The sequence below is a fragment of the Osmerus mordax genome, chromosome 6, assembly GCF_038355195.1.
Source record: "Osmerus mordax isolate fOsmMor3 chromosome 6, fOsmMor3.pri, whole genome shotgun sequence".
NCBI classification, from domain to species: Eukaryota; Metazoa; Chordata; class Actinopteri; order Osmeriformes; family Osmeridae; genus Osmerus; species Osmerus mordax.
The window spans coordinates 19891066-19905695 of record NC_090055.1 but is presented as its reverse complement, the minus strand read 5'-3'; the positions used below and the strand labels follow the sequence as shown (position 1 = coordinate 19905695).

General features: G+C 47.3%; 2 protein-coding genes across 2 annotated transcripts in view; one reads left to right on the top strand and one right to left on the bottom strand.

Annotated features, from left to right (window-relative positions):
- Positions 1-11646, top strand: part of LOC136944391 (adenylate cyclase type 2-like) — a 34201-nt gene extending 22555 nt beyond the window's left edge. Inside the window, exons 17-25 of the mRNA XM_067238138.1 lie at positions 676-795; positions 905-1089; positions 1807-1891; positions 3109-3267; positions 3415-3561; positions 3650-3757; positions 4797-4908; positions 5415-5539; positions 11402-11646. Of these exons, the coding sequence (XP_067094239.1) occupies positions 676-795; positions 905-1089; positions 1807-1891; positions 3109-3267; positions 3415-3561; positions 3650-3757; positions 4797-4908; positions 5415-5539; positions 11402-11554 (1194 nt within the window). The 3' untranslated portion in view covers positions 11555-11646. The remainder of the gene's footprint in view (positions 1-675; positions 796-904; positions 1090-1806; positions 1892-3108; positions 3268-3414; positions 3562-3649; positions 3758-4796; positions 4909-5414; positions 5540-11401) is intronic.
- An 809-nt stretch (positions 11647-12455) lies between these two features.
- dnah5 (dynein, axonemal, heavy chain 5) overlaps positions 12456-14630 on the bottom strand; it is a 71561-nt gene continuing 69386 nt past the window's right edge. Inside the window, exons 79-81 of the mRNA XM_067237520.1 lie at positions 14012-14164; positions 13254-13485; positions 12456-12607 (exon numbers count right to left, since the gene is read on the bottom strand). Coding sequence (XP_067093621.1) covers positions 12456-12607; positions 13254-13485; positions 14012-14164 — 537 coding nt within the window. The remainder of the gene's footprint in view (positions 12608-13253; positions 13486-14011; positions 14165-14630) is intronic.

Here is a 14630-nt window from a genome sequence, read left to right as displayed (position 1 = left end):
GTAGGAGGTCATAACTGTGTACATACTGCATGCAATATGTACTTCGTAAAGCCGGCTGCCGCGCATACTAAAAGGATGCGATTTGGGACGCAGCCTTTAGTCCATCTCTAAGCCTCAGTACCCTAAACCCTACGTTAAGCAGAAACAACTAAGAATATACTCGCAAACACCAATGGCAGAATCCTCCTGATGTTCACAAACCATTTCAGAATTGACATGATAGAGGAGCAATGGCTTATTTTAAGTTCTTTAGGGAAGTTTTCCCCAAATTGTCCCTGTAGAGAGAACTCTGTCACACGGACGTGACTGGTTCTTGAGACGTTTACGTCCCCTGTGGGCTTTACGGCCCGGTGCGGTCTAAACGACTTTAGTTTGAAAGTGACAAGTTTGAGGTGTGGTCTGCAGCGCCACCTATGCTCTGATAAGGTCTGTGCTTTTTAACAAATGTAAGTCTTTGTAGTCTCTCGTGTCAGTGTGACAAAGAAGAGAAAGTAGAAGAAAAAGAAGTTAAAATCAATCATTGCTCCAATTGCGTTGAGCTGTTGTGTACATGTGTGAGATAAATGTCTCTACCATGTCAATTACTTACTGATTATTGGCTGCATGGGTGGTTGATATGATGCTGGCTTTATCATAAAGTTGTGATTCGATGTTGACCTTTGACCTTTACTGCAGTTCTTCCTGGACAATGACATGATGGCTCCAGCTGCCGTTTACAATTCAACCAATGAGACAATGTTTTACAAGAACGGCCAACCAATCATGTTTAATGACAAGAACTATTTCTACCTTCCAGTAAGTCAGTGCCAGTGTCCTCTGTCACAAGTACATGATCAGTCGTCTGTTTTGTGGAGCACAGAATGGAAGCAGTATGAATGAGATGGCCTTTTCTTTTCCCCACCAGTACTTCATCTATAGCTGCATCCTGGGCTTGATGTCCTGTTCTGTTTTCCTGAGGATCAACTACGAGCTGAAAATGGTCATCATGCTAACAGCTGTCGTTGTGTACAACATCATCTTTCTTCAGACGCACGGCTTCCTGCTAGATGAGTACAGCAAGTTCCTCTACAAGGCAGACGTTCTGGACAGGTGGGCACAAACGTAACAGATAAACAAATATAGAATCAGAACCAGGAAATGCATTTCCCGAAAAAGAATATCTTATTCCATATATCTGATTTGTTGAGGGAGGATGGGATTGAAACCTGAGCTGTTCTAATGACACGGTATGTCAAAGCACATGCAGATTCCCATCTCCCAGCAGGGACAGTCGTGTATGAAGGGAGAGCCATGGCAGGAGCTGTTCAGTTATCTCCCCATTTTAAATAGATGATCAAGGTCAACAAGTGTTCTTATTTGTGGTTGTGGGGTTCTGTGTGTGTTCTGGTTCTGGTGATGCGTTTAGCTGGTGGTGGAGTTGTATGGTCTAGAGCTTACTGGTTCTGACGCGTGACGTTACATTAAACTCCCTGGTTCTGATGCGTGACGTTACATTAAACTCCCTGGTTCTGACGCGTGACGTTACATTAAACTCCCTGGTTCTGACGCGTGACGTTACATTAAACTCCCTGGTTCTGACGCGTGACGTTACATTAAACTCCCTGGTTCTGACGCGTGACGTTACATTAAACTCCCTGGTTCTGACGCGTGACGTTACATTAAACTCCCTGGTTCTGACGCGTGACGTTACATTAAACTCCCTGGTTCTGACGCGTGACGTTACATTAAACTCCCTGGTTCTGACGCGTGACGTTACATTAAACTCCCTGGCTCTAACACGTTTGTCTCCGGTTCTGATCCTTCGAGGCCGGGAGTTCTGAAGAACCTGAAGACTATGGGCTCCTTCTCCCTCCTCATCTTCTTCATCACCCTGCTGGTGCTCGCCAGACAGGTACGTCAGATGCTCTATTTAGCAACCCCCCCTCTCCCACCCTCCCGCCATCACAGACTGGATGTCATCGTCTAAAGATACTTTCAGTCTTTTGTGCTCTATTTTTACGTTCTAATTTTGGTTAAGGCTTTGTTGTTTTGACATCAAGGTTTCCTCCGTATTTCTAAGATTTGTAACTCAAAGTAAATTTAATAATAGCTACCTTTCCAAATATGATCATTTAATAGTTTCATCTAAAAGCTGAGAACATACTGTAGCTAAATGTCAGGAAGAGATCCATCAGGGATAATTATGGATAGAGTTGGATAGGACTCATAAAACAGTGAAATGTGTCTGCACAAGAAAATTCCATCTTCGAATCTCCTCTACTGTAGATCTGGGAAGATTATAGGTCAGTGGGGTATGAGTATCGTCAGTGGTTAGAGCGTTTGACTGTATATCATATCAACAGCTCCTAGGTTCAAATCCTGCCTTTATGTTGCTCTGAATAACAGGGTCTGCAAAATAAATATATTCTCATTATTATAAACTGTGTACTAGTGTAAAGGGGTAAATTATCATCTGACACTGCACCAGACACACGGTTTAAGAGCTTGTTTATATCGTTAAACTTTAAAGTAGGAGGCTTGGCATGCATGGAATAGCAGGTGAATACATATCAGAAAAGGACTTTCTCTCACCTCTCCCCTCTCCTCTCCTCACCTCTCCCCTCTCCTCTCCTCTCCTGTACTCTCTCCTATACTCTTTTCTCTACTCTACTCTCTTCTCTACTCTCTCTCCTCTCTCCTCTCCCTCCCCTCACCTCTCCTCTCCTATCTCCCCTCACCTCTCCTCTCTCCCCTCCCCTCTCCTCTACTCTCTCCTATCCCCTCTCCTCTCCCCTCACCTCTCCTCTCTCCCCTCTCCTCTCCTATCTCCTCTCCCCTCACCTCTCCTCTCTCCCCTCTCCTGTCCTCTCCCCTCTCCTCTACTCTCTCCTCTCCCCTCTCCCCTCCCCTCACCTCTCCTCTCTCCCCTCCCCTCTCCTCTCGCTCCAGCTAATCTTCTCTAACAAAGGAACAGAAGAAACGGTTGTGTCACAATGGTTGCTTGCTAGTCTGGTCAGGAACGTTGGAGAACGTTGTTGATAAGCGACCCCTTTGCTCTGCTGCTGTGGTGTGCACTAACCGAGCTGCTGTCACGAGTCTTCAGTCTCTTCTCTTGTCCTCTTGTAACAGAATGAATATTACTGTAGGTTGGACTTCCTGTGGAAGAACAAGTTCAAGAGGGAGTGTGAGGAGATCGAGACGATGGAGAACCTCAACAGGGTTCTGCTGGAGAACGTCCTACCCGCCCACGTCGCGGAACACTTCCTGGCGCGCAACTGGAAGAACGAGGTGAGGGAAGATGGTGCCGGAATGACTTTGCAACGACCATCTTTTGTAAACACTGCTTTAGCCAGCAACACCACTGAAAATGTAGCAGTTCGATATGGATATCTTCATATTATGTGTCTGTACAATTTGATGCCTTTGTATTTTCAGGATTTGTATCATCAGTCATATGACCTGGTGTGCGTCCTGTTTGCCTCTATCCCGGACTTCAAGGAGTTTTACACTGAGTCAGATGTCAATAAGGAAGGCTTGGAATGCCTCAGATTACTCAATGAGATCATCGCAGATTTTGATGAGGTAACATAATCCATGTGTATTCATGTTTTTTTTTGTAATGATCAAAAGACATACTTGATTAGTAACCTTCCAGAGAACTTTGTTGCAGTTGCTGTCCAAGCCCAAGTTTAGCGGTGTGGAGAAGATCAAGACCATCGGAAGCACGTACATGGCAGCCACTGGACTCAACGCATCACCAGGACCTGAACACACACAGGTAACCTCCATCACCAGGACCTGAACACACACAGGTAACCTCCATCACCAGGACCTGAACACACACAGGTAACCTCCATCACCAGGACCTGAACACACACAGGTAACCTCCATCACCAGGACCTGAACACACACAGGTAACCTCCATCACCAGGACCTGAACACACACAGGTAACCTCCATCACCAGGACCTGAACACACACAGGTAACCTCCATCACCAGGACCTGAACACACACAGGTAACCTCCATCACCAGGACCTGAACACACACAGGTAACCTCCATCACCAGGACCTGAACACACACAGGTAACCTCCATCACCAGGACCTGAACACACACAGGTAACCTCCATCACCAGGACCTGAACACACACAGGTAACCTCCATCACCAGGACCTGAACACACACAGGTAACCTCCATCACCAGGACCTGAACACACACAGGTAACCTCCATCACCAGGACCTGAACACACACAGGTAACCTCCATCACCAGGACCTGAACACACACAGGTAACCTCCATCACCAGGACCTGAACACACACAGGTAACCTCCATCACCAGGACCTGAACACACACAGGTAACCTCCATCACCAGGACCTGAACACACACAGGTAACCTCCATCACCAGGACCTGAACACACACAGGTAACCTCCATCACCAGGACCTGAACACACACAGGTAACCTCCATCACCAGGACCTGAACACACACAGGTAACCTCCATCACCAGGACCTGAACACACACAGGTAACCTCCATCACCAGGACCTGAACACACACAGGTAACCTCCATCACCAGGACCTGAACACACACAGGTAACCTCCATCACCAGGACCTGAACACACACAGGTAACCTCAAAACTGGTTCATACATAGTTAGCAAAATAGTTGAAATCCTAGGATGTTAAAATCCTAGGTTCACTTGCTGATGAAAAGTGGAATACATGCATGCATGTATTGTTCATTATCCTTAATTTCCTGTGAAGTTTAGAAAACAAATCAGATCCTTACTTCAAGGTGTAGTTGTGTTTGTTCCAGGATGACAGACAGTATATGCACATTGGTACCATGGTGGAGTTCGCCTTTGCCTTGGTGGGCAAGCTTGACGTCATCAACAAGCATTCCTTCAACGACTTCAAACTCAGAGTTGGTGAGCATCTACACACATGGTTTAACGATGGGGATCGTAATAGCTCAGTGGTTAGAGTATTTTTACTGCGGATCAAGGGGTCACAGGTTTGACACCCACTATACGTCGCTCTGGATATAAGCGGCTACTAAATAAACATGTTATTGTTATGATGACAGTATTAAAGGATTTTCATGAAACCCACTTCACCCAGTATGGGTGTGAATAACCTGAGATTAAAGTAGGTTGGTAAAGACTCAAAGATCATTTGTGTGGAGGAGGATGTGTGTGTGTTTTTGATGTGTGTCTGTGTTCACGCATCTTTACCTCCACAGTACCCTGGAAACAAAAACTAGAGTGAACCATAGCAGTGAAACTTTACATAAGCATGTAAAGCATGACTGATGACTGATGGATCAGGATAGGTGTAGCTCAGTGGTTAGAGCACCTGACTACAATGTTGAAATACCCCCCGTACGTCGCTTGATGAAAGTGCGGGCTAAATTAGCACATTCCGTCTCCCTCAGGTATCAACCACGGGCCGGTCATCGCAGGAGTGATCGGAGCCCAGAAACCCCAGTACGACATCTGGGGGAACACGGTGAATGTAGCCAGCAGGATGGACAGCACCGGGGTCCTGGGCAAAATACAGGTGACTGACTACCTGCCCGATACGTCGCTAATATGAAACCTGCATCTTTATTGATCTACTTTATACATTCGGTTTCTTTAACCCTTGTGTTATCTTCGGGTCATTCTGACCCATCAGTCATTGTGACCCTGCGACCATCGTATTGCGACAACTTTACCGCATACAAAAACAAAGTGAAGCATTTTCTTTTAACCGTTGGGCTGTCTCAGACCCCCCACATTGCAAAGGTTAAAATAAAATAATTTTTTATTTGTTTTTGTATTGGGTAAAATTGGGTAAACACAACGATGGTTCGTTATGAACCTTTGGGTCATGTGACCCGAAGGCAGCACGAGGGTTAAGAGCATTGCAGATAGTTTGTAGGCTTTTCTCGACCAGTTTCTTACAGAACGTTTTGATGATGATGTATTTCCTAAGATATACACCCCAAGAATGTTTGGTGTCAGTGCACAGTTTGAATTAACTTCAGAGTAACTAATGATTAGTGAAGTTAACGCACTGAAGACAATCAGCCCGTAACCAGCATTTGACTTTTAGTGAGGTTAAAGACAGACATAAATCATAGCCCTGGGACATTGCAATATTCCAAGCAGGGCGATAGTCACATAAATAAGGGTATTTTGTCTTGGTCACCGAAGTCCGAACCTTGGGTCCCTTAAGTCTAGATACAGCCCAGCCAGCAAGTACACAGTCTGGGAGGGTATAGCTCAGCGGCTGCTAATCAAAAGATTGCAGTTTCGAATCCACCTCTGTACGTCTGGTTGGATGAAAGCTTCTGCTGGGTGAACATGTTGATCAGTACGAGACAAACAGCTTGGTCTGTCTCTTCACTAAAGGAGAGACAGAGTTCAGCTGCGTTCAGGGTTTTCTAAGCGTTAGCAAACTGGAGACTGTAGAGAGAGTTCAGCTGCGTTCAGGGTTTTCTAAGCGTTAGCAAACTGGAGACTGTAGAGAGAGTTCAGCTGCGTTCAGGGTTTTCTAAGCGTTAGCAAACTGGAGACTGGAGAGAGAGTTCAGCTGCGTTCAGGGTTTTCTAAGCGTTAGCAAACTGGAGACTGGAGAGAGAGTTCAGCTGCGTTCAGGGTTTTCTAAGCGTTAGCAAACTGGAGACTGGAGAGAGAGTTCAGCTGCGTTCAGGGTTTTCTAAGCGTTAGCAAACTGGAGACTGTAGAGAGAGTTCAGCTGCGTTCAGGGTTTTCTAAGGGTTAGCAAACTGGAGACTGTAGAGAGAGTTCAGCTGCGTTCAGGGTTTTCTAAGCGTTAGCAAACTGGAGACTGGAGAGAGAGTTCAGCTGCGTTCAGGGTTTTCTAAGCGTTAGCAAACTGGAGACTGGAGAGAGAGTTCAGCTGCGTTCAGGGTTTTCTAAGCGTTAGCAAACTGGAGACTGGAGAGAGAGTTCAGCTGCGTTCAGGGTTTTGTAAGCGTTAGCAAACTGGAGACTGGAGAGAGAGTTCAGCTGGGTTCAGGGTTTTCTAAGCGTTAGCAAACTGGAGACTGTAGAGAGAGTTCAGCTGCGTTCAGGGTTTTCTAAGCGTTAGCAAACTGGAGACTGTAGAGAGAGTTCAGCTGCGTTCAGGGTTTTCTAAGTGTTAGCAAACTGGAGACTGTAGAGAGAGTTCAGCTGCGTTCAGGGTTTTCTAAGCGTTAGCAAACTGGAGACTGTAGAGAGAGTTCAGCTGCGTTCAGGGTTTTCTAAGCGTTAGCAAACTGGAGACTGTAGAGAGAGTTCAGCTGCGTTCAGGGTTTTCTAAGCGTTAGCAAACTGGAGACTGGAGAGAGAGTTCAGCTGGGTTCAGGGTTTTCTAAGCGTTAGCAAACTGGAGACTGTAGAGAGAGTTCAGCTGCGTTCAGGGTTTTCTAAGCGTTAGCAAACTGGAGACTGGAGAGAGAGTTCAGCTGGGTTCAGGGTTTTCTAAGCGTTAGCAAACTGGAGACTGTAGAGAGAGTTCAGCTGCGTTCAGGGTTTTCTAAGCGTTAGCAAACTGGAGACTGGAGAGAGAGTTCAGCTGGGTTCAGGGTTTTCTAAGCGTTAGCAAACTGGAGACTGTATAGAGAGTTCAGCTGCGTTCAGGGTTTTCTAAGCGTTAGCAAACTGGAGACTGGAGAGAGAGTTCAGCTGGGTTCAGGGTTTTCTAAGCGTTAGCAAACTGGAGACTGTAGAGAGAGTTCAGCTGCGTTCAGGGTTTTCTAAGTGTTAGCAAACTGGAGACTGTAGAGAGAGTTCAGCTGCGTTCAGGGTTTTCTAAGCGTTAGCAAACTGGAGACTGGAGAGAGAGTTCAGCTGGGTTCAGGGTTTTCTAAGCGTTAGCAAACTGGAGACTGTAGAGAGAGTTCAGCTGCGTTCAGGGTTTTCTAAGCGTTAGCAAACTGGAGACTGGAGAGAGAGTTCAGCTGGGTTCAGGGTTTTCTAAGCGTTAGCAAACTGGAGACTGTAGAGAGAGTTCAGCTGCGTTCAGGGTTTTCTAAGCGTTAGCAAACTGGAGACTGGAGAGAGAGTTCAGCTGGGTTCAGGGTTTTCTAAGCGTTAGCAAACTGGAGACTGTAGAGAGAGTTCAGCTGCGTTCAGGGTTTTCTAAGCGTTAGCAAACTGGAGACTGGAGAGAGAGTTCAGCTGGGTTCAGGGTTTTCTAAGCGTTAGCAAACTGGAGACTGTAGAGAGAGTTCAGCTGCGTTCAGGGTTTTCTAAGTGTTAGCAAACTGGAGACTGTAGAGAGAGTTCAGCTGCGTTCAGGGTTTTCTAAGCGTTAGCAAACTGGAGACTGGAGAGAGAGTTCAGCTGGGTTCAGGGTTTTCTAAGCGTTAGCAAACTGGAGACTGTAGAGAGAGTTCAGCTGCGTTCAGGGTTTTCTAAGCGTTAGCAAACTGGAGACTGGAGAGAGAGTTCAGCTGGGTTCAGGGTTTTCTAAGCGTTAGCAAACTGGAGACTGTAGAGAGAGTTCAGCTGCGTTCAGGGTTTTCTAAGCGTTAGCAAACTGGAGACTGGAGAGAGAGTTCAGCTGGGTTCAGGGTTTTCTAAGCGTTAGCAAACTGGAGACTGTAGAGAGAGTTCAGCTGCGTTCAGGGTTTTCTAAGTGTTAGCAAACTGGAGACTGTAGAGAGAGTTCAGCTGCGTTCAGGGTTTTCTAAGCGTTAGCAAACTGGAGACTGTAGAGAGAGTTCAGCTGCGTTCAGGGTTTTCTAAGCGTTAGCAAACTGGAGACTGTAGAGAGAGTTCAGCTGCGTTCAGGGTTTTCTAACCGTTAGCAAACTGGAGACTGGAGAGAGAGTTCAGCTGCGTTCAGGGTTTTGTAAGCGTTAGCAAACTGGAGACTGGAGAGAGAGTTCAGCTGCGTTCAGGGTTTTGTAAGCGTTAGCAAACTGGAGACTGGAGAGAGAGTTCAGCTGCGTTCAGGGTTTTCTAAGCGTTAGCAAACTGGAGACTGGAGACTGGAGAGAGAGTTCAGCTGCGTTCAGGGTTTTCTAAGCGTTAGCAAACTGGAGACTGTAGAGAGAGTTCAGCTGCGTTCAGGGTTTTCTAAGCGTAGAGGTAGTCAGGTGGCTGAGCGGTGAGGGAATTGGGCTAGTAATCTGAAGGTTGCTAGTTCGATTCCCGGTCATGCCAACTGACGTTGTGTCCTTGGGCAAGGCACTTCACCCTACTTGCCTCGGGGGGAATGTCCCTGTACTTACTGTAAGTCGCTCTGGATAAGAGCGTCTGCTAAATGACTAAAATGTAAAATGTAAATGTAAAAAAATGGAGAGAGAGTTCAGCTGCGTTCAGGGTTTTCTAAGCGTTAGCAAACTGGAGACTGTAGAGAGAGTTCAGCTGCGTTCAGGGTTTTCTAAGCGTTAGCAAACTGGAGACTGTAGAGAGAGTTCAGCTGCGTTCAGGGTTTTCTAAGCGTTAGCAAACTGGAGACTGGAGAGAGAGTTCAGCTGCGTTCAGGGTTTTCTAAGCGTTAGCAAACTGGAGACTGGAGAGAGAGTTCAGCTGCGTTCAGGGTTTTCTAAGCGTTAGCAAACTGGAGACTGGAGAGAGAGTTCAGCTGCGTTCAGGGTTTTCTAAGCGTTAGCAAACTGGAGACTGTAGAGAGAGTTCAGCTGCGTTCAGGGTTTTCTAAGGGTTAGCAAACTGGAGACTGTAGAGAGAGTTCAGCTGCGTTCAGGGTTTTCTAAGCGTTAGCAAACTGGAGACTGGAGAGAGAGTTCAGCTGCGTTCAGGGTTTTCTAAGCGTTAGCAAACTGGAGACTGGAGAGAGAGTTCAGCTGCGTTCAGGGTTTTCTAAGCGTTAGCAAACTGGAGACTGGAGAGAGAGTTCAGCTGCGTTCAGGGTTTTCTAAGCGTTAGCAAACTGGAGACTGGAGAGAGAGTTCAGCTGCGTTCAGGGTTTTCTAAGCGTTAGCAAACTGGAGACTGTAGAGAGAGTTCAGCTGCGTTCAGGGTTTTCTAAGCGTTAGCAAACTGGAGACTGGAGAGAGAGTTCAGCTGCGTTCAGGGTTTTGTAAGCGTTAGCAAACTGGAGACTGGAGAGAGAGTTCAGCTGGGTTCAGGGTTTTCTAAGCGTTAGCAAACTGGAGACTGTAGAGAGAGTTCAGCTGCGTTCAGGGTTTTCTAAGCGTTAGCAAACTGGAGACTGTAGAGAGAGTTCAGCTGCGTTCAGGGTTTTCTAAGCGTTAGCAAACTGGAGACTGTAGAGAGAGTTCAGCTGCGTTCAGGGTTTTCTAAGCGTTAGCAAACTGGAGACTGTAGAGAGAGTTCAGCTGCGTTCAGGGTTTTCTAAGCGTTAGCAAACTGGAGACTGTAGAGAGAGTTCAGCTGCGTTCAGGGTTTTCTAAGCGTTAGCAAACTGGAGACTGTAGAGAGAGTTCAGCTGCGTTCAGGGTTTTCTAACCGTTAGCAAACTGGAGACTGGAGAGAGAGTTCAGCTGCGTTCAGGGTTTTGTAAGCGTTAGCAAACTGGAGACTGGAGAGAGAGTTCAGCTGCGTTCAGGGTTTTGTAAGCGTTAGCAAACTGGAGACTGGAGAGAGAGTTCAGCTGCGTTCAGGGTTTTCTAAGCGTTAGCAAACTGGAGACTGGAGACTGGAGAGAGAGTTCAGCTGCGTTCAGGGTTTTCTAAGCGTTAGCAAACTGGAGACTGTAGAGAGAGTTCAGCTGCGTTCAGGGTTTTCTAAGCGTAGAGGTAGTCAGGTGGCTGAGCGGTGAGGGAATCGGGCTAGTAATCTGAAGGTTGCTAGTTCGATTCCCGGTCATGCCAACTGACGTTGTGTCCTTGGGCAAGGCACTTCACCCTACTTGCCTCGGGGGGAATGTCCCTGTACTTACTGTAAGTCGCTCTGGATAAGAGCGTCTGCTAAATGACTAAAATGTAAAATGTAAATGTAAAAAAATGGAGAGAGAGTTCAGCTGCGTTCAGGGTTTTCTAAGCGTTAGCAAACTGGAGACTGTAGAGAGAGTTCAGCTGCGTTCAGGGTTTTCTAAGCGTTAGCAAACTGGAGACTGGAGAGAGAGTTCAGCTGCGTTCAGGGTTTTCTAAGCGTTAGCAAACTGGAGACTGTAGAGAGTTCAGCTAACACCTAATAACCAGTTCAGACCCAGCGGTACTAGCAAAGCCTCTCTGAGGCATGAAGGTCAGAGGATTGTGTTTATATGAATAGAGAAAAACAAACATGACACAGCCAATAGCTGCTATTACAGGCTGGCAGATACGTCCTTGAACTGTGGCTGTCGCCAGAACACAGTCGCTTACAGCAGGAACACACATATACTATGAATGGATAATAAGACATGATACACGAACAGACAATAAGGTCCGCGCTGCTCTACTGGTAGTGATGAACATAAGCACGTATGACTCATGTTCCACACGCGTGTGCCCTCCAGGTGACGGAGGAGACGGGGCGGATCCTGCGGGCGCTGGGCTACACCTGCTCCTGCAGAGGAGTCATTAACGTGAAGGGGAAAGGCGATCTGAAGACCTACTACGTCCACACGGAGATGAGCCGCTCGCTCTCTCAGGGGAACCTCCTGCCCTGACACGCCGCCTCCATGTCGCCATGGTGTCCACGGCCTCACCCCTCGCCATGGCAACCGGCCCTGCGGAGCCAGCAGCGAAGAGACACTGTGTTTGTTTCTGTGGGTCTCTCTGCCCGGTCCCTTACTACGCACACTCTTGGGTGTAGTCACACACAGTCCAGTACTGTTTGGGGATAAACATTTTTTAGTGAACGTGTGTGTGGTCTTGACGCTGGACTTATTTGGGAATTATTTTTGGTTTTTGTAAGAGAAGACAACCAGAAATGTTTTATGATGCTTTAATGCCATTGTTTTTGTAAAATAAACATTTGTATGTATTTAATGTGCAAAGGTTTAGTTTTTTCTTCTTCTCAGAGTGCCGTGAAGGTTTTAAAGCTGGAGGACAGTTTTGTCTTTGTCTCATGGGTTAACTGGTGAACAGGACCCTATTAGATCAGCACCAGGACATCTCAGGTGTATGCAATGTAGAGGGTCTCCCATGTACCATTAAGGCTAGGCTAACGCAGGGGTTCAAATCCCACCTAAGCGATTTCTTGCACGTCTTCCCCATCTCTCCCTCTCCGCCTGCCTCCCTGTCTGTCTGTCTGCCTCCCTGCCTCCCTGTCTGTCTGCCTGCTTGTCTGCCTGTCTGTCTGTCTGTCTGCCTTTCTTCCTGATGTGTGAATGACTGCACAAACCATTAAAGCTGATGCCTGATGCAGGGGCTTGGGTTCAAATCCCACTGAGGCAAATTCCTGCATGCCCCCCCCCCCCCTTCTTACCTGTCTCTCTCTAACTATCAATAAAAAACACAATCAAAAGCTCAAAAAGGCCCAAAACATAGAAAAACTTAAAAACGTTCAAATAGAAGTGTTTCCTGTGTGGAGGGCGACCCCTGTGACAGGCCGCGGAGCTCGGGATGCTACTTGACGTCACACAGCAGCGCCACGCCTCGGAGGATCCAGTACTCTGGAGGCAGAGACGTCCGCAGGTCGATGGCAGCGATGAAGTTCATGTCCATCCTCACAGGTTTCTTGTAGATGGGACAGGGGTACAGCCTGGGGTCTCTGAGTCCTGGGAGGAGACGGTGCATATTACACAAGCTCACAAACACACCTGCAATTGGATATATATTGCAATAATTCAATATAGATATTTTATTTGACAGGCGTGTACGCGTTTTTATCCGGAGCGATGTCCAGGTAGTGCTTACAGCTATACAATATTAGAATTCATAAAAAATAATAGAAATAATAATAGAAAATCCAGCAGAGGACCAAGGATCAGAAGTGCATAGTTCTACTGTAGTTCTACTGTGTTTTGGTGGTCAGAGTCAAAGAACAGTTTGTATTTACAAGAAACATGAGTGGCTAATATGATCATTTCAATAGCTTCTAAGGTCAGTGTTAGTTCTATGGGGAGATGCCAGTTTTCTGGGGCACCTTACAGCACAGCTGACTGGAGCTACTGAGCTGTGACAGCGCTCAGACGAGTCCATATCACAAGGGTTGGGTTTGTCTACGGCAGGATGAGTGTGGTGTGTGTTTAGTCAGCATACTGCAGTCTGTGTGTTATACTAACACAGCAGTATCTATACCTTCTGCCTCTATAGCAGCCAAACAAACACAATCGACATAGCAGACGCTTCTATCCAAAGGAGAGGGGGGATTACGCTCTAACCACTAAGCTTCTCCTGCGTTCCCTCGGCCGTCCTGCTCACCGTTGTTCTCGGCGTACATCCTGACCACGGGCATCATCTCAAACAGGACCTTGGGTTTGGAGTCCAGGAGCCGGCAGCTCCTGCGGTCCCAGCCCGCGCCCTCCAGGTACAGGCCGTACACATACACGCCCTCGGACGGGGGCTGGGGGATGTCATCCTTCATCCACCTGGTCACCTCGTTACACAGCACCATGCGGTCCAGGGCCCAGCCTTTGTTGGCTCGGGTTATCTCCTGCGGAGGGGTGGGGGTGGGGGGGGGGACAGTCGATTTAGAAGGGGTCAAACTTTTTCGAGGGGGTTAGATGATTTAGACGGGGTTAGACGGTTTCAAAGAGGTCAGAGACTTTTAAAAGAGGTCAGACAGTTTAAAAGAGGTCAGACAGTTTAGAAGAGGTCAGACAGTTTAGAAGAGGTCAGACATTTTAGAAGAGGTTAGACAGTTTAGAAGAGGTTAGACAGTTTAGAAGAGGTCAGACAGTTTAGAAGAGGTTAGACAGTTTAGAAGAGGTCAGACAGTTTAGAAGAGGTCAGACAGTTTAGCTTGGACGTGGATAACTCCTTCATCCAGACCCTGACTAATGACCTCACTAAAAACCCATTGAACTTTTACAGTACATGTCCCCCCCCCTGCCCCAAGATCAAGCATGCAAGCATGAAAAGTGCCTTTTTGAACCAAACAGAGTCTAGTCTATTAAAGGACTGTGTTGTAGGAGGACCTGCCTCTCCTCCTCAGTGAAGGGGAAGCGCTGGGCTCCTACCTGTCTCATGGCTGTCAGGAAGCCCTGGGGGTTAAAGAAGCCGGTCATCCAGAAGCAGTTGGGACGCCCCTCAAAGACCCACGCCTGGAACTGTCGGTTCCTCTCCAGCAGCTCTGTGAACCAGAACCCCAGGGTGCTGGAGGCCCACGACGCCTGGAACACAGGCCACAGGTGCACGCTCAGACCTGCTCATTCATGCACCGCAGAGCCAAGGCCCGGAACTCAATAGTGAGTTCTAGAACAGCCAGGACAACCTCAACATTCTGGTTTCTTTCTAATAATCCCCATCGACTTTTGGATCGTTTTTCCCCCCGCTGATTGAATAAAAAAAATTAGCCTTGACAGTTTAACGGGATGTCAAACTTCTTGCCATCTGTCTGATAAACATATTATTTTCCAGACTGCCTGAGGGCTGGTGAGAACTGAGATGTTATTTCAATGATGTTCACGTTATGTGTCAGATGCTGTATACACACACACCCTCTCTCTCTCTAAACGCACACATACACACTCTCTCTCTGAACGCACACACACACACTCTCTCTCTGAACGCACACACACTCTCTCTCTGAACGCACACACACACTCTCTCTCTCTGAACGCACACACACACTCTCTC